General features: G+C 47.8%; 1 protein-coding gene across 1 annotated transcript; it reads right to left on the bottom strand.

Moving 5' to 3' along the window:
- Positions 1–325: 325 nt before the first annotated feature.
- Positions 326–24,958, bottom strand: gpc4 (glypican 4). Its single transcript, XM_067247819.1, has 9 exons — positions 24,285–24,958; positions 8,541–8,699; positions 3,635–4,032; positions 2,864–3,029; positions 2,211–2,341; positions 1,963–2,109; positions 1,568–1,692; positions 894–1,066; positions 326–748 (listed from the first exon to the last, which is right to left on the bottom strand). Exons 1-9 carry the CDS (start codon positions 24,439–24,441, stop codon positions 522–524), a joined length of 1,683 nt encoding a protein of 560 aa, XP_067103920.1. The 5' UTR covers positions 24,442–24,958; the 3' UTR covers positions 326–521.
- Positions 24,959–26,634: the final 1,676 nt, after the last annotated feature.

Genomic DNA, 26,634 nt, shown 5'->3' on the forward strand with positions numbered 1-26,634 from the left:
ATAGATTCAGAAAAGCACACACACACACGCACGCACGCACACACGCTACACAGAGAGACACAGACACAAACACAGGTACTCAATACATTCATACGAACCGCGCACTGCTTCCTTTTCAAATAAATCGGAATAACAACCATTTAAGGGTAGCAATTAAACTATGAATAGTGGGATATAATGCTCAAACTCAAACACTGTTGGTGGTGTGACAAGGGGACTCCCTAGAACTGATGTGTGGAACTTAAATCGGGATAATATGAGCAAAAAAAGATCATTTTGGAAGAATATTGTATCGCTGTACACTGATGTCCATTTTTATAAAAACAAACAAACAAACATTTTTAAAGTGAAGTTATTATAATATTAATAACTCAAGAGTCTTCCCCCCCCCCCGATGGCAAACAGACCGAGGTCCTGAAGGCAGTCTTATTTAATGTCTCTCTGACAGTTTTCCCCTTTCTCTCCGTCTGTCTCACTTTTCTTTCTTTTTGACTCTCTCTTTTCCCCCTCGCTGGTCAGTTTTATCTCCATAGGGGGGCGAGCACGGCCAGGGCAAACACCAAAAGGGCCATGCTGCTGGGTGCCGTGGCGACGCTGGCGGGGGCTTCTGGCTGCACGTTGACTACGGGGACCACGCGGGGCTTGACTGGGTTAGGCGGAGTCGAGAAGTAGATGTCCCGGTCAGCCTCGCAGGACGGGGAGTCACAGCCACTACCGCTTTCCTCTCCTCCTCCGCTCGCATCCTCATCTGAACACACAGACAGACAGAGACAGAGACAGAGAGAGAGAGAGAGAGAGAGAAGGGGGAAAGAGAGGGGAGTCAGTATGCTGCAGAGACAAGGATAAGCACAGGAAAGCAAGCCTGGTAACGGTCGTTGGTACTTATTCCTTACCATTGTCAATGGAGATGTCATTGCCACTGTGAGCAGCCTTGAGCCAGCTGGTCATTTCCTTCAACAAAGCAATCTGGGTGCGAATCACAATGTCTGGCTTTGTGATGTCCACCTCCACATCAGGGTTAGACACCTGATTGGCCAATCCATTACCCATGACGACAGACTCGTATCTAAAACAGAGAGGCAAAAATTAATTTTAGAATCTCCATGTCGACAGAGGGTGGCATAAAAACAAGTCTCTCCCTCTGATCTTGCAAATTTCCCCACTGTTGCAAATTTCCCCACTGTGGGACTAATAAAGGATTATCTTATCTTATCTCTGTCTCTCTCTCTCTCTCTCTCTGTCTCTCTCTCTCTGTCGCTCTCTGTCTGTCGCTCTCTGTCTGTCGCTCTCTGTCTGTCGCTCTCTGTCTGTCGCTCTCTCTGTCTGTCGCTCTCTCTGTCTGTCGCTCTCTCTGTCTGTCGCTCTCTCTGTCTGTCACTCTCTGTCTCTCTGTCTGTCGCTCTCTGTCTCTCTGTCTCTCTGTCTCTCTCTGTCTCTCTCTGTCTCTCTCTGTCTCTCTCTGTCTCTCTCTGTCTGTCTCTCTCTCTGTCTGTCTCTCTCTCTCTCTCTCTGTCTCTCTCTCTTGATATCCCAGCATCAGTGGTACGGTAAGAACCGGGCACCTCACCTGCTCTTAGCGGTTCCGTTCCAACAGTCGTCACCGAGGGTGATCCTCTCCCCGACACACACGGTGTCTGGGAGCGTGGACCAGAACTTCTTAGCATGCTTCAACTTCTTCTTCACGTCCGTTACCTAGACAGAGTAGGTGGCAAACGGATCAGCAATTGTGCTCAATTTACCATATTTGTCCATATTTGACTTTCAAGTATGTTGCCTCCGCCAGGGCTGCCCAACATTGTTCCTGGAGAGCTACTGTTCTGTAGCAAAAAAACAACAGAAGCTTAGCAAAAAAACAACAGAAGCTGTCCATGAACTGGGAAGGGCAGCTCTGCACTACACCATCAGTATGGGTGTTTGTGACAGGTATTGCTCAGTAGTAGAGAACTGGACTATGTCCCTCACCAGTCTGTCCAGGCTGGTCCCTGCGGCAGTGGTGGGCCTGGCGTCGGGACTGTAGGGACGGAAGCGTCCGGTGAAGCCTGTTTCCTTGACAGAGCGCCGGCTACGGAAGGCCATGCTGGATTTGGGCTGGCCGCACCCCTGGAAGACCTGGGTAGAGGTTGGAGTGAGTCACGTGCACAAACTCACAAAGCAAATATGTGTACGAACACACACACACACAGTCTTTACTAAACAAATTTGAAAACTACCTTTTGTGAAACTTGCATGCTGTTTTCTTGCATGTTCATAATGGCTTCTGAGATCTTCACGTCGATGGGGTCCATGACAGACTCAAAGTTAAAGGGCCCCTCCAGTCTGTCAGCGAGGCTGAGCATGGCATCTAAAACACAGCCACGAACACATATGTATATACAACCACATAATTATTACTTTGCTTTGGGTAAAGGATGCAGTTTCTTTACATTTTCAAATTCTTTCTAATTTAATTTCTTATTATCCCTGTGTTGATGTTCCCCACTTCTACCACCAGGGGGGAGCACACAGCAGGCTACTCAGTGTGTTAGCTGAAAGGGGGGTTGTTAAACGGTTGGGGGTGCTGAACAAGGCACCTAAATTAAGCTGCCACACAAGGAGGCAGCAGACACCCCCCTAGTGAGGAAAAGAGGTTCAGGAGAAAGTAAACTGTGCCTATACAGCCTGACACACACGCGTACATATGCAAGTACACACACACACAATCAACTATTATAAAAACTAGTGATAAGATACCAGCCATGGCAGTTGGGACACTAATTCACAGGACAAAGGGCAAAACCCCAAAATAGTAAGCCACCTGTATGCCAAGTCAAAGTACCTTAAGACTCATTCTAGTAGTCAAGTATAGAATCATTGTTCCTCTTACCCAGGAAGTTGTTCCACTCGGTGTCGAGGTCCGCCTGGTTGGCCAGGCACCCCCGCATCACGTTGAGACAGTAGTTCTGACACGGCTTCAGGGCCACCTGGCCGGAGCAGTATGGACAGTACAACATCTTCATGGCTGCTCGCACACAGCTGGGGGAGGCACTCACCTGGAGTAGAGGTGGAGGGAGGGAGAGAGGAGGGCACAGGGGTCAGTTACCAATGGAATGTAGAAAGACAGTGAATGTGTCCACAGCTCCTTTTATCTGGTCCTACTCGACAAAAACAGACAAACTGACACACTGGAGCCCTCATAATTCAAATGTTCTCAAGCTCTGCTCCTTAAAATATAAATCAGACCATGGCAGTGGTGGTTGAAGGTTTATAGCGGGAGTCCAATGTGCAGCAGCTAATGATTAGTGACTCACACACACACACCATCCTGCCAGGACTGTTGTAAAACCGTTATGCCTGAGTAACCACACGTTTTGCTCAGCTCTCTCTTTTCTCACACTCACTCACACACAGTGTTTCCACCCCAACGGAGACATAGGTCAGAAAAACCCTGGGATATGGAGTTCACTGTTTATTGGCCCGCTGCATTATGTTGTCATACTTCACCTGCAGTCACCACACCTGCTGAGACAGCACAGAGGGCCCTGCGGATGAAGGAGGGGGGCTGCGTGGTCGCAGCTTGACTGGCTGCATGTTACCCCCCAACACCCAGATCCCCCCCCCCCCCCCCGTGTGTCACATCACCTGCCCGTTCTCTTACCGTGGAGACTTTGTTGACCACCTCGGGCATGAGCAACAGGCCGCGCGTGAAGGTGCGTGCCGCCACGAAGGCCCGGGTCAGTTGGAGGCGGAGCTTGCGTGGCACGTCTCCGAACGGCTGCAGCTGGTCGGTGTGCTGGCTGACACACTCCATGTACGAGTCGCTGAACTCGTACTGCACGTTGACCAATCGGAACATGCGTTCCAGGAGGTCGGCCCAGAAGTCCGAGAGCATGGCGTCCAGGTTGACGGCGCTGCTCCCGGTCACGTAGTAGCGCTTCAGCGCCTGGAAGAAGTTCTTGAAGAGCTCTGCGTTCTGGACATACATCAGGCCGTACGTGCGGACGAACATGCCGTTCAGAGAACGCTCGGCGTTGTCCAGCAATTCCCGGAAAAACTCTTGGAAGAAGAACAAGAGAATAGCGGTTAAGTATTAACATTGGCTTTCAGCTATCAAGATAAAAAATATTTAAGATGGGATAGGCTTGGCTTCATTTTTAAACCCAATTAGATAGAGAATTTTACTGTGGTGAAATGTTATGTGGGGACTATAAAATGTCCCCTTGACGGTATATATTAAAATTTAAAAAAAGACAGGGAACTTTGTACATGCTCCACATGTGGACAGAGGGCTGATTTTATCAGAGATTATCTCCAAACCATCTACTCACTAGACCTGTTTGAACGAGGCATGTTCGAAATATGTACACCCACTTTTAACTTGCTACACACAAATTAATCAACTTTTGATATAAAAAATCTGAAATTAATTAGACAGATTTAATTATATCTATCTGTGGGATTGTAAATATAACACGATTTTGAGACACACTGTGATTGTATACTAAACAAACATTGTACACATTTCCATAAACAAAGAACGGAAAACATTAAAGATGGCTGTTTTAAAGATGTTTTCAACCTTGTCATTTCTATGACAGAGGGAGAGGAAAATTTGAAGAAGCACAAACAACCATGCTTCCATATATACGACAGCAGGGAACACTGCCACGGACGGCAGAACAACCTGCTTGGGAGACCATCAAAACAGACTGATGTTTATTCCAGTTGACCTGTCCTGGATTCCTGACTTCAGCAGAAGTCCTAAAACCTGGTCTGTATGGGAAGAGAAACAGTTGGAAATGGAAGAAGAGTTGGGGGGGGGGGGGGGGGGAGTCTCTTTCAGGCAATGTGGCTGAAGGCTGAGCATGGGAGCAGAGCTGCCTCGTCCCTGTAGACTACACCATTCAACAGAAACGTCTCTCCACATCAAGCCGCTTCAAACTGACCACCATCAATGGCATTTTTCTGTTGTCACATTCCATTGGCCTTCCTTTCTCCCCAGCTTCTCTTGGTCTGTCCCTCAGAGGCTCTCTCAATAGGATTACTGAATAATGCAGCCCCGTCCCCTCCCCGAGTAGGGGACCTGTACCCCCCTCCAGCCCCACATCTCTCTCTCCCTCTACTGCTTTCTCTTCATCAGTTCCTTCAGAGGGCTCTCTTCACTAGAGACAGGGAACAATGACCTACTTCATCCTGAGGAATGTCCATCACCCCCCCCCCCCCCCCCCACCCCAAATAATCCAGCCCCCCTCTCCCACGATCACCCCCCCCCCCTAACCCACCCCACCACCCCCACTTTCTTAATCTGAACAAAATGAGAATTCCACACTCTCCCCCCCACAAAAAAAAATCACCTCACTCTTGCATGCACACACGCATACACACACCCCTTTCAGTCTTTGTGTGGACTGAACTCTCCCTCCTTCTGCTCCTTGTATACACAAAACTTCTGTCTCATTGCAGTTTCTCTGGGTGCCCTCTGTTCCGCTTTGAAATGTAAAGTTCCCATGCTCTTTCTGAGGGAGTCACCAAATGCTCCTGAATCTGTCACCAGGACACACACACACACAGTCCCAAAGCAGCGCTGTCACTTCCACTTCAGACTGACACACTAAAAAGAAGAAAAAAAAACTAGGTGGGGGAGGGGCGAAGGCAAGGCGGGGGTGGTTTGGAGCGGGTTAAGTTGAGGGCTTTTTTAACTCCAAATCCCCACTGTGTCGCCAAGGATACCGGAAACACTGCAGCCCTTCCATTTACCTCCCCCCTAGGCCCCACCCCACCACACCACACCACACACACACACACACAAAGACAGGCGAGAGGGCACCCAGCTCCACACTCCATTCACAGAAAATAAAACAAAAGCCCCCCCCCCCCCCCCCTATGGAATGTCATAGTAGCCACAAGTTTAAAGTCAGTGAAAGGAGCCATGGGATGAGGAGGAGAGACTGTACTTCCATCTTCTGTCTGTTCAGCCCTCCTGATGATCCAACACATCCCACTCTGTAGCCAGGCACAGGAGCGTGAGACGTGTCATATGAGGGTGTCACAAACCTTCCTCAGGTTACTAACTTTCATTTAGGAGACTGGGGGGTGGGGGGGGTTCTCTGGCTGAAGTTAAGGGCCTGTATGAGACCAGCGTTACACAAGCATCTTGCATCGTCATTAAAAACGGTTTATGACATCCAGCCATCTGCCAACAGGCCGCGGAGCTGCTCGCTCCCTCTGGATTTTTCCATCAAAAAATGTGCCGCTGCAGCCATTGGTTTAAGAAAATGTGGGTGAAAGGTTGCAGGGAGAAGGAAGGAGCCTGAGTGGAAGTGTGCGTGAGTAAAGTCCTCCTGACAACCAAGAATCATGTGGGACAAAGAGACAGATGACCGCCAAGACTTTCTATATTCTCTCCTGTCTTTTTCCCTCGCTCTCTCTCTCTCAACGTTTCTCTACATTTCCACACTCAAGAGCCCCGATGGTAGTCACAATCCATCACTCCATGAAAAGAGTTGACCATTCCCCCCCCCCACCCCCCCTTCCCTTCATGTTGGACCTTGTCGCCCCCCTTTCTCCTCCTGCACTCTCCCCAATCTCCTCCCCCTGCCCTCCCGCACCCCCTACTCCTCCCCCAGCTACCATAAACCCTGCTCCTCCCAGTACCAACCCAGGCAGTAATTGCATCCTATTTGTGCCAATTAGTCCTTGAGCTTCTCCCTTTTCTTCTGGGATTCCATCCCTCCTGCTGTGAGCAGGCTGCTGTGAGCAGGCTGCTGTGAGCAGGCTACAGTGGTGGATGGATGGGTCTTGATGTGTGGGTGGGTGGAAAGGGGGGGGGGGGGTTTGTGTGTGTGTCTGGGGGGCAGGGAAGGCTTAATCCCAGTGCTTAACTCCCAGACATAGCTGCACTGGACAGGGTCAGTGCAACTGGACAGACAGACAGGGACAAATCCTGACCAATGGAGAGTGGGAACTATTTCTGGCCCAGCGCTTAATTGGCCATGACTCCTACCTCCAGGCGCATGACGAGGAGTCTGCTTAACCACACACACCACTTCCTGAGTTTGTTTGTGTGTGTGCACTCCTATGTCTATGCAGCTGTGTTTATTCCTATGTATACTGGTGAAAATGAGCAATTAGGTTGCGTCATCATCATTACCATCTCCAGTCACTGTAAATACAATGCAACCCACTTCCTGTCGTGGATCCGTCAGGAGGAAGTGCCTGCTCCAGTTAGCTCAACGTGAGAACAGGAAATGTTGGGAAAGAAACCTGAGCCTGCCACCTAATCTTGGTCTCATACTCTAGGTGGAGGAGAGAGCACAGCAGGGCTTGTAAAGGTACCCCACATCTAACAGCTCTGAGAAACAGGCTGACCAGCACACACTCCACCCAAACAGAAAAGGGAGGAAGAGAGAGAGCTGGGAATGAAAGAGACAGAGAGAGAGAGACAGAGAGAGACAGAGAAGAGAGAGGAATGGGCAGTCAAAGAACAAATGAAAGAAGAAAAGTGGTTGCTAGCAGTCATAATAACAGAAGATAAAATCATGAGCAGAAAGGAGAAGGAAAGAGAAATGAATTGTGTGACATAGAAGAGAAAGAGCATTGGAGGGAGAAGGGGGGAGAACAGAAAAGTGTGGAGAAAGAGGAATGAAAGAAAAAGAGTGATGGGACAAAGGGCAGTGAGAGAGAGAGACGGGGGACGGGGGGGGGGAGCTCAAGCAGCCACTGCATTCCAACACGTCAAATTCCTGTTCACATCTGGCTGCAATACACATGCTCCATGTAACTGACTATCCTTTTGTCACCCCCCCCAGCCCCCTCTTGTTAAGGTCTTTCACTACACGTCCCAAACCCCAAGCAAAACATGTGAAGACTTGGGGCTGAGAACACATGACAGTGTGTTTGTGTGGCAGGAGTGTGTGTGTGTGTGTGTTTCTGATCACAATCATCCCATCACCCTCTCCACCCTTCCTTGCCCCAGTATCTACCCCCTGGGGCGGCCCTGGGAGCCCCCCAGCAGTGACCAGACTGTCCCCTTCCTCAGTGACTCAGCACAGTGACCAGACTGTCCCTTTCCTCAGTGACTCAGCACTGCTGCATGTTCCCATGCATCCTCCCTACAGGAGAAACCTGATCCAGATATTTACAGACACGCGCAACACACAGAACAGGAAGTATGTGCAAGAAGGGCCCTGTGAGCGTCTGCGCGGTCCATCTGGGAGCAGGCCTGGCTCCCCCAGCAGGCCAGGAGAGAGTGGAGAGGGTGGAGAGGGGAACACGGGGACCCAGGACATAGACGTTGTGAGACAGGTGGAGGGGTCAACACACACAGACTGGGTGTCTCTGCTCTGGCAGGTGGGAGTGTCTGTCAAAACCTCGCTGCACAAGGGCTGCAACTCTGCAGACTGAGCATTGACTGGCAGTAGGAGATAAGCAAGGGATCAACAGCCCAATACTCTGTGTGTGTGTGTTTGTGTATGTGTGTTGGCAGGGAAATGTATGAGTGTGCCTAGGAGTGAAAACCAAACCAGCTACAACATGACGTGTGTGTGTGTGTGTGTGTTCCTTACGGTCAAAGTGGTTGTGTCTCTGTTTGAAGGTGGTCTGGAGGTTGTTGCTGAGGTGGGAGACTGGGGCCTTCAGGTCTGAGTGGCTCTGCTGACTCAGCTTCTCCTCCATCTCCAGGGTGCAGCAGGACACTCCCGGGGGACACACCTTCAGCGGAGCTCCTGGAGGGGGCGGAGCACAGGGTTACACACACATCACACCTCTATACCTCTGTTACACGCACGTAACGCACACACACTCTTCTACAGCTCCATCACACGCACTTAACACACACACACACTTCTACAGCTCCATCACACGCACATAACACACACACACACACTCTTCTACAGCTCCATCACACGCACATAACACACACACACTTCTATCACACCACCACACTCACTTAACAAACACACACACACTTCAAGACCTCCATCATGACCATTCTTACACAAGCAAGTGCATACCAACACACATTCAGGTGCGGCAAGCACATATTGTCTTCCTGGCTACGGTCCAAGAATTCTTCAGTGGCATCTTGTTTTCACATCAGAGGAGAAATGCTGATTTACGTGTTTCAGTTTGAGCCGTTTTATTCTGCCCACATGAGCGGCTCTGAGCCCCGGTCAGTCCAGACGCTCTACACTGCACCTCTACAGCTGCTTCTCATAGGAGACTGACAGTGTGTGTGTGTGTAACCCAGAAAGAGAGAGGGGGGGGTTGGAGATTGGACTGACATTGGGCGGCTTCAACTACGCAGAAAAGTCTAAAGCAGGATGTTGAACAAGCTGACAAGCTCCGGGCAGACACTGTCCCAAGACGTTCTGCCTTCTCCGACTGAACAAAGTGACCGTTCAAAATGTAACCGAGTCCTCTGGAGTTAGAACAAGTGTCTGAGAAAGGGGTGGTCGGCGTGAGCTCAACATCCCATTAACACGGGGGTGAGGTCGGCCGTGGGTAGAGGAGGCCGAATGCAAAATTGCAGCTGCAATAATGTTTTGTTTTTCTTTCTTTCTAAACACGGCTGTTGGACTTTGGGGAGAACACAGGGGTCCTTTCACTCTGCCCAGGCTCCATGAGCCTGTTTGGTTTCCCCCGCCTGCGCCAAGCGACCCTGGGCCTACGCGCCTGCACAGGCAGCCTCCACACCGTCGTCACGGGCAACACATTGCTTTCCCGCACAGAGAACATTTTCAACTGAAGTCCCCACCTTTTCATACTAAATGAAAGTCAGCCGTGAGGCTGTAGCTAGCAGACACTTGGCCGCAGAACAAGAAACCAATGTGGGATGTTAATAGAAGACCTACATCTATTAATTCCTATTCAGCCCCCCCAACAGCTAGACTAGTGTGAGATGAAGATGTTTCCTGTGGATACACGCCACACAAACATCGTGATCACTTACGCAAGAATCAACATCAAAATAAACAAATAACCATCTCATACATAAGACACTGATGCAACTGTCAATGCAAAATAGGGACACAGAAAAAAAACTGAGCGTGCTGAGTTTGAGAGCAGCTTAACCTATATTAAAATATGAATCTCTTCCCAATGCACCAAAGAGAAGGGAAGACACCACCAAACTAGTCCCCATATTTCAGGGACAAGGTCAACACACCCAGATTTGGCAACCACTACCTAAGCACATTCACACATCGCATCACTGCCCAACACATACCTCTTTGTACCAGCATGATTGGAGGGGAGAGCGACCCAAAATAAGCAGTGGGCACACTACACACACTACCTATACACACACACACACACACACTACCTACACACACACAGCCATTCAGTCAGCACTCCACCAGGGCCCCTGCTTGCCACAGCAGCAGACACTCTCTGAAGGGATTCATCCATGAGGAAACTAGCAGTAGTCACAGTGTACAAATGAGAACCAGACATGTATTTCTTGCCACTGTCTCTGAAATTGAAAAGCCTTTTATGAGGTAAAGTGCATTTGGCATAAAGGCAGCCCGCCACTCAAATCCCCGGGAATCAATTGGGAAATGGAAGACGCATTATGCCCATTCAATAACAAATAAAGTCTTTGGTTTCGAAATGTTCAGTCCTTCTCATGATGCCTTATGAGGAATCTATTGCTCGTTATCAGTGGATGTGAAGGGTGACAGAGGGACTTCCCAGGAGCCTTTGTGTTTGGGGGGGGAGCTGGGTAAAACACTTTGTCACAGACGTGAGACCCTTCAAAGACCTCGTTTGTCTCGCTTCCTAATTACATGGGGATCCAAGGGGTGGCATTGTTCAAGTGTCAATCAAAAGGAGAAATGAGTATTTATGGTGGTCAAAACAAGAGAACATAAGCTTGTAAACAAACATGTGACTGTGTGTCATGTTATTCATCAGTGCTCCCTGCTTCTCCTTTGTGGGCGACCACCATTCTCTTTTTAAACGCCTCATAAAATAAGTCACTTCCCTTTGACGTTCTAACCAGGGTTCTCAGGAAGGATGGTGGGGGAGGTGAAAATGCATGGTGGACAAAACCCAGATTAGACACCACACCGCCCCCTATGCCTGCCATCATGTGGCCCTGACTGGCCCAGACGGAATCCCCCCCTGCTCACCTCACCCTCACCACCCTGCAGGCTTAACCGCCAGGGTGAAAGGTTAACAGCCACTCCTCTGAGAGAGGTCCTGTCCCCTGACCCCTCTGTCCACCAGCAAGTTCACCCACCTCACACACAAACACACACGCCTTACACCCCACACAAACAAACAGAGATTAACACACACTGAAGACCACAGATATACACACAGCTATAAAATACTAAATGACACACACACACACACACACACTCTCTCTCACACACAAACACTCTTAGTCAGAAGTCATAAATTCCCCAGGGGATTATTTCAGTCCGTAGCCTGCTGAACTCCAGCCGCCACAGAGACCGCTAAAAGAGCGCCATGAAGGAGGCCCTGGGGTCCCCGCCTGCCCCCTGACCAACGACCGGCGTCTGTCACTAACGTATCACAGCAACAGTCCGCCAGCCGCTCTTCACACCACACCCCTGTCTGGCTGAGGGCACACACACACACACACAACTGAAGCCACCAACTAGATTCCTGTTAAGATTACAGCAGCAACAAATGGTGCTGAGGTAACACATGAAAGCAGCACACCCAAAGAGGATACGGATGTCAGGAAAATAACTTGATTATCAGTAAATTGCTGTCATTTGCCTGCCAAAGTGTCATGTATCCCAGCCCCGAGATTGTGAAATATAAGGTTTCACTCTGGAAGCTCTCTTCCTTAAGTCAGTCACTCTGATAGCTCCCTACAGTGGATGCGGAGGAGGTAAACATGGCCTGGAGCATTACTCACACAGAAACTGGTGTAAATCTACACGCCCTGCAGTCATAACACCCTCTCCACCCCCTCTCTCCCTGCTCACCCCCAACCTCACCTCATCCAGAGCTGTAATTATCCCCAGGCTGGAGGAGTGGGACCATTTGTCGGGTAACTTTTTCTTCTACTTGTTTTTTTCCTTGACTGCTCCAACGGTCCCTACTCCACATAGCTCTGACTGAGATAGAGGTCTGTTGAGGACTCAGGGTTGCCATGGCTGCCGATACAAGGTTGCAGTAACAGGACTGTGACGTCTACTGACAAAGTGATTCCATCTTTGCCCGATTGCTCCAAGTATGATACCTCTTGACTGCCTCGCAGAGGCGAATTACAGGGGAGGGAAATTAAGTCGAATGGAGGGGAAAGATAAAAAGACAGCTAACCACTAGATATTTCATTTCTAAAATGATAGCAATTACTTTTCAGAGGGTTGTTCTTTCTCCAGTTTGTCATGTCAGAGCATGTTGTCAGGTACTGCTCTTCTCCACCATTCCTGCATCTCTCTCTCCCCCCACCTCTCCCTCCTTCTCCTCCTACTCCCACTCTCCCAACAGGCAGTTTACACAAGTCTTCGTTCAATCGGAGTCAAGTCAGTGCCTCCGTAAATGTCTATACACATCTACTTCAAGTCAAGCCGAGGGATAATCATTTCCCTAGGAGACACTTTAAAATCCACCCAACTCGAGACAAAGTCACTGGCACGAAGCTTTCCCTACTGAGCTCTGTGTGAAACTGGAAGGTGGAACACTAGAACGTTCACCCGACATCTGAACACAAGCCTTCTCCACCAGCAGCTCTGTTTCTGCAGTGTTTCAAAGGTTAAACAGAGGCCCGGCTGAAAAGGCTCAGTGTTCCTCTGCGTCTTTGGACAGCGTTTCAAGATATTCAGGGAGACCTTTCTAAACCTTGATCAGTAGACCACAACCACTGTCCCACTCAACCGGAAAACAGATGGAACTCCAGAAGACCGCTACCACTGTCCCACTCAACCGGAAAACAGATGGAACTCTATTAATACATTTTAAACATTAAGGTAAAAGCAAATGTTAAAAAGCACACACACACACAAACCTCATTGCGAGGTTACCACCGCAAGGGGGAAAATGTTAAACAACGTTCTCCTGTAACCGGAGACCATTATTAGAGACTAAACTGCTCATATGGAGATCATCAGGGCAGGGAATTACTTTCTCCTTCTCTCCCAATCCACCTCACCTCCCTTCAAAATACTGGCACGACAAGTTTACAGCAGTTTGGACAACCTCATAACGCTTCCCATCCTTGGGTGGACTGACTCGGGCAGCTCTGAACGAGCCAAGAAGCTCTAAACAAAATGGAGGCAGCCGAGTCAGGGGCCGAGTCATTAATACGGTAGCTTCAGCTTGTTCTATTCCTCTTCTGGGCCTGGCATTTCGGACTCAGCAGCTCAGCAAAGCGCAGCTGTACAATGGAGTACCTCGTCTCACTTTTATGAATGCGCTTACTCCGCATGACTGGTACACTGACACAACAAAGTGCCCCGTTTATGCATGTCCTTGTTATGAATAAGTACGGAAGAGTGTCGGATTGTGTTATAAATGATGGAGCTACACTCTCATGAGAGGGTGTCAATGTAACACGAGTTCGAAACCTACTAGCGAATAATTACTTATCACGTCACATGGATCCCCCTCAACGCCAGGCGAGTTATTGGGCAGACCCCCCACCCCCCCCGGCCTGGGGGGAGGGCAGGTGCTGTGTTAACGAGGAAGTGTGCTAACGAGCAGGATATCCCACGCCGCGCAGACATACAGCCTCTTGCGGGCGGGCTGCAGGAAGCAGCTTTCAGCACACAGACACCACAGCCAACCCCGGGCCGCTCTCGCCCCGGCCACCATCGCCGACGACGTGAGAACTTCCTCTGTGGCTCTGTTGTGGCCAATCAGAACCATGTGGATCTGCCATTCTGTTTCGATGACGAAACAGAAAATGTGGAAACAGAACATGTGGACTGTCCTCAGAGTCCCGGGTGTTCTCTTGGATTACTATGTAACCATAAAATGACAGCATAAAAGCATGACTCAATGTTAATACAATACCAGAGTTTATTGCATGGGAGTACCCATTTGTGTGGCGTGACCAATTATTTGAAGGGTACATCAAGAATGCAACAGATACTGCTGAAAACAACTTTAACCTCAATACATGTGGTTAGAGAAGTCACACAAAGTTAATGATTAGTTTTGTATCGTCTGGCTGAGCGAGTAATGAGCATCCCAGCTGCCACTCTTCGCCGGGGCGGAGAGACAGGAAGTTAACTTTAAAACCAAGCCACCAGGTCACAGAGAGACACCGACATGCTTCACAGTCCTTTCAACAGTAGTGGGTGCAGACAGGCCGAGAGAAATAGTAGCCTGCCTTGTAACATGCGCTTTGACTCGCCCTTTTTAATCCATTTAGAAGAATGCTCCACATTCCCGTATGGGTTCAGGAGCTTAGGTTAAGGAGAATTCAATTTGGAGAGGGAGATATTTTACAGTTAGCATAACTAGACAGCCAGCCGCAAGACCATGGAAAGCATCTGTGAAAGAAAATTATGTTTCCTTAAATAAATCAGGGATTAAAATCTCTCACAAAACGCAGCTGTCAAAACACCAAACTGCCAGGATTTGCTTTTTTGGATGGCACGACATTGATAAAACTGAATAACATGAAGGAGCAGAAGTCAGGGTGAAAACCATTGTAACACTGAGCTGTCTACTCTCCCTCACTACACGGCCCAACACTACCTGACAGCAGTACGTCTCAGTAACACTGAGAACAGGTCCCCTCCCCATTTATTTGGAAATTTACCATGAAATCTTTTCCTAACTAACTAAAACACCCTGTTGTAAAAGAAGGGAAAGAAATTGGAGAAAGGAATGCATTCTAACTGGTGCACAGTCACACACACTGAGACCCATAAATCCTAACCCCCTGCCACCAGAGTCCATCTCTGATTGCTAAGCCAGTCAGGGCCTCCGGCCAATTAAAACTCTCCATTTGTGAACATTCCAAAATGCTGTCATCCATGAACATTTACCCAGAAGCCCCTGGGGAGATTCCATAACATGGCCCTGGCCTCTCGCTCAGTGTCTGTTCCCGTCTCCCTCCCCAGCCCTGCGTCTCCACCTTTGTCTCCCCACACAAAAGCTCCCTGCCTACACCACTTCCCAGGTCACTGCTTTGTCAATGATTTTAACTTCCCCACATACATTTAAAAAGTCACCAAGCGGCCTACGCTCACCAGCGGAGCTGCTCACACCAGAACACAGAAAACCCTGGGAGCTTCATGAGCTTGCAGTTGTATTCCCGTCTCATCTGAATGCTATAGGAGGACGGTTCTGGACGGACGGATCTCTGCATGTGAGCCAGCGTGAGGTAAACATGGTTCCAGATTAGTGAATTACAATGCAGTGTGAACTTTATTCCCATGTAGCGTCTGAATGTAGATGAGGTTGTTGGTACAGCTGAAGAGAAATGGGTTCAGGTGGTACTCCCACCTCTCTCTGTCTTGAAGGGAAAGCACTATTAATATGTGTGTGAGTGAGTGTGTGTGTGTGTGTGTGTGTGTGTGTGTGTGTGCGTGCGTAGGGCAATGTGAGTGTCAATGTCGTGTTCGTTTACAATGGTGGATCTCATTGCCGAAGAGTACAACAGAAAGAAGAGTGGAGGACATCGAACATCTCTGGGGACTCCTATGGCAGACAGCTACACACCACAGACAGCTACTCACAGACACAAGGGTGGGCCAAACCACCCATGACATCACTGAAAGAAAAAGCTAAAACCACCAGCACTAGCAACCTGTGCAACAAACATCTAGTGAATCCATTCGAGACAGAGGATGTGATTTAAGCTAAGACCGTTAATCCAACATTTCTCTGTGCGTCCTTCTTCCAGGTATGTGCCTTTTATGAGTGGTTGAGTTTCTCCGTTTGATCTAGGGCCTCTACCGTGGATTCCAGCTTGGCAGTCTGGGGCTGTGTGTGCGTGCGTGCACAAACAAGTGTGTGTGTGTGTGTGTGTTTGTGAGCGTGTTATCTCCCAGCTTTGCAGAGACAGGCCGAGGTTTTGCAGACAAACGGAGAGGACAAGTTACAGCACAGCGTGATTATCACAAGGGAAGAGAGGAGGAAAAGGAACGAGGCACAAAAGATCTTCCCGTCGACTCTTCAGTAGCCCTCCCTTTTTCCACTAACTCACAGCACACAAATGAAAACAGACTTTAAAAGAGGGCCTGAAAAACACTATTTACTTAAGGCCAAGTGCTTTACCATGGGAGCCTTACACAAACAATGTTGGGCTGTCAAGAGAAATGGACTACTGACTTCTGTCAAGCTTACAAATGTGTCCTCACTCAAACATGCTTCACAGTACCAGTAAATCAGTGTTTTGGGCCTTTCTGGATACCTTTTTGAAACTGTTTTTTTCTTCTTTCTTTTTTGTTGAAAACGTACATGTTTTTAAAGCAAACCATCAGCACGTATAGGCAAGAGTTCAAGAGACATCACAAAAGGATGAAAAGAAATGAAAAAAGACAATACATCGGCAAGATCCACCATATGAGTGCCTTTCAAGTTCTAACACACAAACAATACATTTCATCCTAGTCAGTAAAAGGCTAAGCGCCCCTCATCAGGACAGGGGAAGTCTTTGACAATGTTTATAACAGACATCCAAGAGCAGCTGAAATCCACCAGATGTTGAAGGCAGGCAGGACAGGCCCGGCGAAGACCCCCAGGCAGAATGAGGTCAGGTACAAGATCAGGTTTCTGGGCCCTCAAAGCTACAAAAGGGCAACAATGATTCTGATATACCTGTTGGGCTTAAGGAAACTGGACACCCAGCGTAGGCGGTGGGAAGAAAACCACTCATAGCCAACTGTCAAAGGAAGCTCGAAAACCTAAACCTAAAGGTAGAATGGTTTATTGAGCTTGAGTCATGGACTCCTCGGCCCTCTCCTCACCGATGTGGACTGAATGTCAATAAATCATGGCAGATATGAGGCTGGTTGTGCCGCTTCAATAATGTAGATGGGTTCTTTCTCCCAGAATGTCTGTCTCTGGTTTCCTCACAAAGGCTAGTTTTTCTTCCAGGGAGAACCAACCTCAAACTCACCAACTGGGTGATTTGGGAGCTTTGGAGCCTTTATTCAAAAAGTATTTTATTCTTTGTGAAAGTTTCTCTTTTTTCTAATTGTACCTTAGCCAGTGGGACTACTGCCGGCGGTTGGCTCATGTTTTAAATTTGGTTTTTGACGACCAGTTTTAAGACATGGCATCACCTCGTCAGTCAAATTCCTGGAGCTATGTGCAAAAGCCAGAATGCCTCCCACAGCTTTCTAGTTTGGCCAAAACATTTAGTTTTTAAAGCAAAAGCAGAAGACCTTTGCTTCTCTGCTTCAAATAATTATTATGTTATACATTTTCAAGAGCAGACTACAGAGAGAGGGATTAGGTAATTAGGTGACCTATTAGGCCGACTGTACTTTGGAAAACTGAGCTAAGTGTTAGTGGGAGCCTCATTGGTGGGAGTCTTGATGTAGGCCTTGGGAGTAATTAGCAGGGATTCCATCTCATCTGGCCTTGACCCAGCACTGGGGTTTCAGCCCAAACATGCAGTAGAGTCCCTGGCGTTTGGCCCTAACGCCTCTCCCCAACCATAGAGACCTTTGGAAACACTCCCAACCTAATCATCACCATAATCATCCTGGTCATCATCATACTCACTATCGCTGCGTTTAATAAATCGTGACTGAATTACACGGTGAGTTCCATACTGTCCTTGGTGCCTCTTCGGAAGGCTAGTAGGATGACTTGAGTGAGTGAGGAAGTGAAGGCCTGTAAGGGCTGAGTGTGGGCCAGCCAGCTAGGAGGGTCAGGGGGTCCAGCCTCCACCCTGCAGTTTGGGATCAGTGCCTGCAGCCTCGCTCCACACTCCTCACAGCTGGCCGAGTGACACCAGCTCCGATGGGATCGACACAAAAGAGACACACAGCAGCTCACATATCAGTGGAACAAAAAAACAAAAAAAAAGATATACACCACCCACCACCTCCCGCATAAAGGACTTCCCCAGCAAAGGGGAGCGGCAACGTGGAGCAGCGCGAATGTATCTGAGCCACGCTGCAACAGCGTTGGCATGGGAGCAGCGGCATGTCTGTGTGTGACAATAGCAAACGACAAGTCGCTGGTATGCTGAGGCATGACAGCAAAGCCTGGGGGAGACGTGTGTGTGAAAACGACAGCAGCAGCAGTAGTCGGTTTTGGCACGGAAATCATCTGGACAGTTTCCCACACAGAGAAACCCGGAGGAGAAGATAGACACAGACCGAGAGGGGGAGAGAGCTAACAAGGGTGAGGGAGATTGATAGGGAGGGAATGAGGGTGGGGGGAGGGAAGCGAGGGAGTGCTGAAGAGGATAAGTCTCTGAAACAGGGTGTGGAGAAGGAAGGAAAAAAAGCAGCAGGAAAGTGATTGTAAACCATTATGTTGAACTGGAAAACCGAGGGATTCACCAAGGCGTGAGGAAGGAAAGATGGGGGGAATAAAGGGAGGAAGGAGAAAGACAGAGCCCTCTCAGGAGCTGTTAAGAGTGGAGCTCCTCCGAGAGGAAAAGGCAGAGAGAGGGAACTGATATGTCAGTCAGGAAGAAGGGGGGAAGAAGAGAGAAAGGGAGAGAGACTGCCGACTTAACAGCATGCAAACAGGACGTGTTAACAAGGAGTTTCAAGGGGTGCTCCCATCAAGCCCAAGTGTGGGAAACCACAAACCCAGATCCAGATTCCTCCTCACGGATCGCCTCAGATACACGCAGTCCCCTACATGAAGCTACCCCCCCCCCCCCCCCCATCGAGAAAACATGCTCCGTGCCAAACTAGGAGAGAGAGGGAGACACATGAGTGTTCAATAAAGGCCAGAGGCTATTGAGAGCAACAGGCTATATGTCCCTGCGTGTCCTTATGGGCGTATGAGTGAGGGGGAGAGAGGGTGAGTCACAGCCCATGCATCTAGCCTGGAGCCATGTTACTTTACTTCCAACTCCCTTGAATTCCCCGAGCCTGTGTCACACGCTAGCTCTATCACCAACTCTTAGTCAGTCACAATTCACTGAAAACCCCTGTAAATCTCTCTCTCTTTCTTCCTCTCTTTGTTGTTGTTGTTCTCAGTTTGGGGGCTCCCTGTGTGTGGGTCTTGGTGGTCCGGTTTGGAATGTTGCAGGGAGGGGGGGGCAGACTGGCCAAAAGGGGGGTGCCCCATTGTTCCTACACACTGCATCCACCCCCCATGGGATTGGGGTGGGGGGTGAGGGAGGGCAGGCGGGGGAGGACAAGAGTGCAAGCCTGAGCTGTGGCTGGGGAGAGATAGCAGAGAGTGTGGACGTTTGCTCTACAGAAGCTCCCATTCAGCTGCTGTTGTGGATGCAGCAGGACGAATGCCGTCCAGCGCCGGCAGAAACCGTCCAGCTTATCCCATGGGTTGGGAACATGGAATAAACTGCTCAAGAACAGAGAAGGGAGAGAGAGCACGACCCTGCATGCTGGGTTGGGTCCTTCCTGCAGAAGACCTTGCTCGGTGGAGGATTGATAAGGCTGTTTGTCTCTGAAGAGTGATAAGGAAGCCGCAACGGAGGTCAGAGCAGAGCTGGGCGCCATCAGAAACACAGGTCGCGGAGCTGCCTCCCCAGCCCCGCGCTACAGGAAACCGATAAGAGAGCTGCCCGCCACCCCAGCACGCCGCCAGACACGTGGCCCCCCCACCTCCCCTTCTCCCCGCTACACTGTTTAAGTGTGAAGCGGAGGTGCTTTGAAAACCAAAACCATTTTTCATGAAGGAGTAGCTCCCTCTAAGATCAGATGTGGCCTGGAAGGTGCTCATGCTTGAACTGTTAAAACAGGAGTTGAGCCTTGAGATTCAAGGTTAGTCAGTGTACATTACCTGAGATAACCCCCGGGCCTCCACAGTCCAGCCGTGCTCTCAAACTCCTCACCAGACACCCTAACCCAGTTAATCATTACTCACTCCCCGACTCCCTCACTCTTACCCAGTCCCTCACTCCCACACTCCCTGACCGACTCACTCAGCCCCCGTCTTCCCCGGTCTGACCCGGTCCAGACTGGTTCCTCATGGCATTACACCTCGTTCCACACTCAGCTACGTGCCTCACTTCCTGTTTGCAGCCTTCTTCTCGTTATCAAGCTGTCTGTCTCTCACAGCTCCAGCAGCCGAGCAAGCCCCAGGTTCACAAGACCTCTTCCTCATGACACCCAAACTCAATTACGCACAGGAGCCTTGTCAACAGTTACCAAGGAGACCGACCGCATACACAGACCAAGGCAGAGCAACAGGAACCATCTCATTATCTAGCTGCCATTTTGAAGCCTCTGATTATTGGACGTTTGCTCTTAAGTTAATCAGGAAGTAGACCCCAGATATTGACCAGCATCTTAGACTACATAAGCAGCATGACACTGAGACAGAATGAAAAGTGGCTGACTAGTTATCAACTATTAACTACTGGTCTGGTAACAATAAACAGGGGAGACGTGTTTCACAGTGTTTGTTCATTAAGATTCCTTCTGGATTTATCTACTAACTCAAGATGAGCAGTTACAGTCTGGCTGGCAGGTGGTAGATGAGATGGCAGTTGGAGGCAGAAACCGATTAAACTGACAGAGAAAACTGCCAACTGAGCACACCCTAATGACACGACTGCTCCAAGTCATGATAGGAAAACAAACACATGAAATACAATAACCGAATAATACGTTGGTAATACGTACAGTCATCATGACATATTCTCATATAAATAAATTCAAGAGAAAGAACTGCTTGGTTGCGTCTTTAAAAGTTTAACAGGGGTGACCTTGAGGGATAAAACAAGATTGTAGCCCAGTAGTTTATTAGTTAATCATTAAAGACGTCAGAACAGTGGGACACATTCAGACTGACCCCAAAAGCACACTCCCACAAAGACTGGCCTCCAGCAATAAAAGCCTTGACAGACTGTGTCCCAGTTTCCTCATCTTATCTTATCTTCTGAATGTCATCGCAATAACACAACCCATTATTTACCAAGCCATAAAGATGCATGGGGTGCTCAAGCCAGCCACCTACAGAGACCTGTTGGGGGGAGGAAAGAGACCACCACAGAATGGCTCTGGCTCTCTGAGAAGCCAATGTGCTGAGGTCATAGTCGCTTTGAGTTTCAGCCATAATGTGCCGTACTGATTATGAGCTTGGATGTTCCTCGTGCAGATGAGAGGGAAATGTACCCATTGCCCTCTCTCCACTTTGATCTTGCCACTGTCCCATACCTGACGCATGACGTCAGCTTAGACTCCCAGTGTAAACCAAAGCAGATTTTTGCTTGAGGAGCAAAGACAGATATAGAAAGAAAAAGGGAAAGTCAGAGAGAGAGAGAGATAGATAAAGAGTGAGAGAGTAAGAGAGAGGGAGAGAAGGCAGCCCTGGAATGAGGAGCTGTTGACATGGTAGATACCAATCTGGTCAGTGTTAAGCGCTCTGTTTTCTGTCTCTTTTGAAGAGCATGTCCCCCAACACCACTGTGCACTAAAGCACTTTGACACATACACACACTTGCTCAACATGTACGCCAGCGATCAGACACTGAGGCAGTGATTTTATCCGACCCACATATATTCGCTATCCATGACTCACATGCACACCTATGCACGCACACACGCACTTGTCTTTTTTTGTCATCCATAGGGTTCCAGCAGGGTTCCCTATATGAGATTAGGAAAAAGAGTAGAGTGGCAAGAGCAGTCTCTAGCAAGTAGAAGTTATCCTTTATTCTCAGTGCAACTCAAAATACAATAACAGCCGGGACCCCGTTACAACTGAGTGGAGATCAGAAATGAGGCCTTAACTAGCACCACGTGAGTCGAGTGCAAGATTGGGAACATGGGATCAAGACTGCATTTAACAATCAAGTCTGCTGTTACTCCAAATATCACTTCATGTCCAGGCATTGAGTTTGTCCATTACAGTTTCTATTGCATTAAAACATTTCTATGGAAGCTTAGCCTGGATTCCCACTGAGCAATCTCTAATAGGAATGGTTACAAACATTGTTATCGCCGTGCCTTGAGTCATAACAAAAGATGCTTGTGGTTTGAGAAGGGATACATCTGAAATAAGAAGCACAGTGTAGCACAGTGTAAGTCTCTGATTTATGGTTATAATTTTGGAGTTTAATAAACACTGATATTCAGGTGATGCAGGGTTGGAGTGTTTGTGGGGAATGGAATGATTAACAGAAAATGTCACTGTTGTTAAATGACGATAATAATGATTATAATACCCTTTCTGATTCAACTCGGAGGAAAAAAGCACACAGGTTGGAGGAAAGGGCAGGGATGAGACCTAATTTCCTGTGTGCGTCTGCTGGGCTGGTGCTGGTGCCTGGCTGATGCACTCAGACTCATTCAGCGAACGAGGAGAAAGAGTGTTTTGACTGGCCGCAAGGTGAAGTGCTACAACTGTGAAAGCCAGAGACAGAGGAGGGAGCTCAATTAGGCTTCAGCCTCCGGGACGTTTTCTCCCTAGCAACGCCAAACATTGTTATCCTGGAGCAAGGGACCTTTGTGTCCCTCTTTTGCGCTTGGAGAGCCCTAGTCCTCTGACGACAGTACGGCCTGGTCGTTTTCTCTGGATCAATTATCTCAGTCTCTCTCCTATCGATGACAAAGAGCTGCTCGTTGAGGTGGGCCCTGTCCAAGGCCTAGACAGGCGTGGGCCGGGTCTTCATTGTGTGGGGAGACACGTGCGTGCAGCACACTGAAACCTTCTCAACACAACTGCCCTCTATAATGGCCCTCATTCAGAACCATCACAACAAAACACAGAGATCCACCACAATAAATGCAGACATGTTGGGGTACACTCAATGGTGCTTTCCATGACAATGACATACAACCACAAGACAAAGAGCCAACAGGCTTGTGTGAAATGCAAAAAACTAGTCTTTGGTTACCCTGAGGGAGCCATACAAGTGAAATTCGAATGAGCCAATTCAGACATGGGGAGCATTTTCCATGATTGGAAGGTGTCCTGAAGGGAAAAAAAACACCTCAGGCATATGTGGCCTTGCCTGAATTGACTTTTTTTTCATACCACTCTTTATGATTTAAACAGAGTGGTACATAAAACAAAATAATCTTGAAGATTAATTGACATGTAAATATAACAGTACCTGGCAACAGTTGTCATGTCTATTGGATCCATTTCTAAACTCAAACCAAATTTGAACGGTTGCCTATTTGTCTATGCAAACAAAACTACAAGTCAAGAGCAAGCTGCCTGGAACTAACGACCAGTGACCAAAACGTTACAACACGTTGCAAAACATGAAATGTACCCCCAAATAAATGAAAGGGGGAACACGGAAGAAGGGAGGGATTTAAGAATGCGAGTCATAGGGAGGAATTTCTTAACCCCCATCCCCCCTTCTCCGCTCCTTTCAATGCTTCACTGTAAGGCCATGTAAGACGCCCCCCCTCCAAAAAAAAGTTTCCGTTACCATAACGCTGAACTCCTAAACATTCACTAGTTTTGCTACACTATGGGGTGGTAGACTGGTTGCTGCACTTACACTGGTAACACAAATAACCTGCCTAAAACTCTCGGGTAGAAGGGGAGGGGGACAGGGGGTTACTGGCGCTAGACTCCCGTTCAGAGTAGACTGATGTTACAATGTTTAAAAAAGACCGTCGAAAACGGCACTGTAAAAGCAGGCAACGTTGGAGCCAACTACTGTCATCTATTCAATCAATATACTTGCTTAAAGTCACGACTTCAATGCCATCGGAAGCTTGGAGGTAAACAGAGGCCCTGTTGCTTGTACTGCGGTTGAAGTTTGTATATTGCTTTAGTTCCTGTTGTTGTAATTCAGCAACAATTGTTTCCTATATTGGTGAGTATAGGTTTACGCACCAGCCTACATCCGAAGTATATCCGAATTAAGATACAGGAATGGGATACATAATGAACCATTCATTAGTCACTAATACCAATTAAATCTGTCACTTGGTATGCCACAGATGGGCCTAGGCCTTATCTTTTTATTACTGGCCAGGAAAAGTTCAAATTGTGTAGTTTAACTTCATTATCTAACAAAGAAGAGACATGCAAGCTGGTTTCTCACATGTGCAAGGTATTACATTGTTATATCAGGTATGATTCCTGTTAACAACTGAGAAGATGCTTCAATCAAGTCAACTTCAAGAATTTACCAGCCTAACAGAGGAAGCGACAATTACACTGTGACATAGGCCTGAACACATTTGGGATTATTGTAAATAAGAAGGCGACCTTCCAGTTATTCATGAAAAAGTATTTTGCGAACTCACCATGTATCCCTTTGTTAGGAACATCATTGGCGTTGAAGCCCTTGGATCTGTATGCAGCCTTCACTTCATTGCAGTTTTTCGACTTCGACTCTGCTTTCGCCGAAACAAAAAGCAAGACCAATGTGCATAGCGTAGAAAATACTAACATTGTCTTCATTGCGGCGTTAAAAAAAAGTTGTTTTAAACTCGCGTTTTAAAATTTAAAATAAAATGGGCACTCAGTTGTAAAGCTAGTACTGAGTTTCAACTCCCACGTTGAGTGTCCTCATGGAGAAACGCGCTGATTTCCTTGCACTTCGCTGGCTCTAAAAGTTCACGCAAAGATTTCTTCATTCACAACAGTTCTTTGGCCACCAGTGAAAGTGTTTAAGTACCAAAAATGGTTAGGGGGAAAGTTTAAAAGGTGTCCCCTTCAGAAAGTAGCTTCTCTTCTAGTGTTCAAACTGTAAGAGTTCCAGACTCTTCCAAAACATAAAGCATGCAACAAAACATTGGATTAAAATAAAATGTTTCACAAGTGAGTACACCAACTAAAAACAACAGCAATACGATGAAAAATGCTCTTCAAAAAACTTGCATCCACTTTTACTTAAATTCCAACAAAGACGGGACAATCAGACAGTTGCCGAAAAGTTTTTTGCGATCTTCAGCGCGCTGTGGGTGCTATACAGACATAGACCGTGTTGTCTGCGTGCTGAAGTCCAGAGAAAGCGCCTAGCAAAGTCCCGACTCACGGTGGATAGCCAGAATTGCAAGTTCCGTAGACAAAGACTTGGCGACGTCAAATACCTGGGGTGGAGCACGGAACAGGGCTTCGCCCCCAGTGTCTTTCACACGAGTCAAACTTTTTCAGCAGTCGGAAACATGAATTGGTAGAGGATTTAGAGTTAGCCGTGCTCACGTGTGATTCATATCTAATTGTAAAACCTTTTAATCCTAATGTGTATAAAGTGACAATTCCGTATCCCTTTTAAGAAGATACGCTGGTGGCAAAACACCTAATTAAAATGAATTGATTCATGGAACAAGGTAGGCCTATATTTATACTTTATGGAATCATAGTGATATTTTGCCCCAAAAAAACGAATACTGCAGGGATAGTGGATTCCATGGGAGCTAAAAAAAAAGTACAGTAGTATCTGTCTTCAGCCTGGAGCTACTAAAATAGAAAATAGGATAGGCCTACAGGATATGTTTTGAGAAACATCTGTGTCTGGTGTGGCTGCTTGTCAACAAAAAATAAGTTAAGTGCGGGATACTTTGTGTGTCTGCAGGACATCAAAGGAGAGTTACATTAGGGTGGATAGTGAGACCACTGGATGAACGTGGTGTGTGTGTGTCTACTTGTATTTACAATCACATATGGGACACGTCTGCCTATGGGTGATGCATCTTAAAGGTCAACACGTACATGTCAATCACATGTATTTTCACAAAGTTTTTCAAATCACCACTATCATTTTAAGAATCAGATTATTAAAATAACTTTGGGCATATGTATTTTGCTTCTCCTGAAAAAGTACAATAATACATCACACAGAAACAGAGTCTTTCTGTCTGACCAAATAAATATTTTAACCCAACTGTGAATGTACTCCAGTGAATCCAGTAGTAAACTTCTGTTTCCAAGCTGTGCCTGCTGTGTAGGATCACGCTAAATATGAACATAATATCAAGACTTTAAAGCTTTGCCCCCTGTGTTTAAACATGCCTGAACTAGTGGTGGAGTTGAGTGTGTATGTGTGTGTGTATGTGTGTGTGTGTGTGTGTGTATGTATGCATGCACATTCGTTTGGGGGGTAGCTAGCACTCAGCAAAATGACATTCCTCCTTTTGTGTGTTCACATTCCACAGCCTGCTCCATTCATTCAGCCTGAGTGCTGCTGCTGCTGCTGGGGAACCAGGGTTTGCTGAGAAGCAAGAGGATGGATGGAGGGAGGATGCTGGAGGTGCCTGGGAGAGCGTGGGCCTGTCGCTCCTCTCAACAGGCCAACAAAAGATAAGAAAATGGTCCACTGCCATGGCAATTAACTGTGAAAAAGCTTTGAGCGACATGACATGTTTCAAGCTTCTCTCCTCGTCCACTTCCACTGCAGCAAGGGGAACGAACCAGACTTAATCATTCATGAACTGTAGAGTCTGCCATCTTCACACTTTTGCACAGAAAGTTGCGTCTGTTAATGTCCGCCACAATAAAGAAAACCCCCCAATGAAGGGATGTGTGCATGAGGTTCAGTGTATGTTCAGAGTCATATTCAAATGCCACTCAGTTAATCAGAAAACCAAACTATTCCCTGTTAGTCAGCCAACGCTCCTTCTGTTCCAACTGGCTAACATCAAATTGACCTTT

Source organism: Osmerus mordax, chromosome 12, assembly GCF_038355195.1.
Source record: "Osmerus mordax isolate fOsmMor3 chromosome 12, fOsmMor3.pri, whole genome shotgun sequence".
In the NCBI taxonomy this organism is placed as follows: domain Eukaryota; kingdom Metazoa; phylum Chordata; class Actinopteri; order Osmeriformes; family Osmeridae; genus Osmerus; species Osmerus mordax.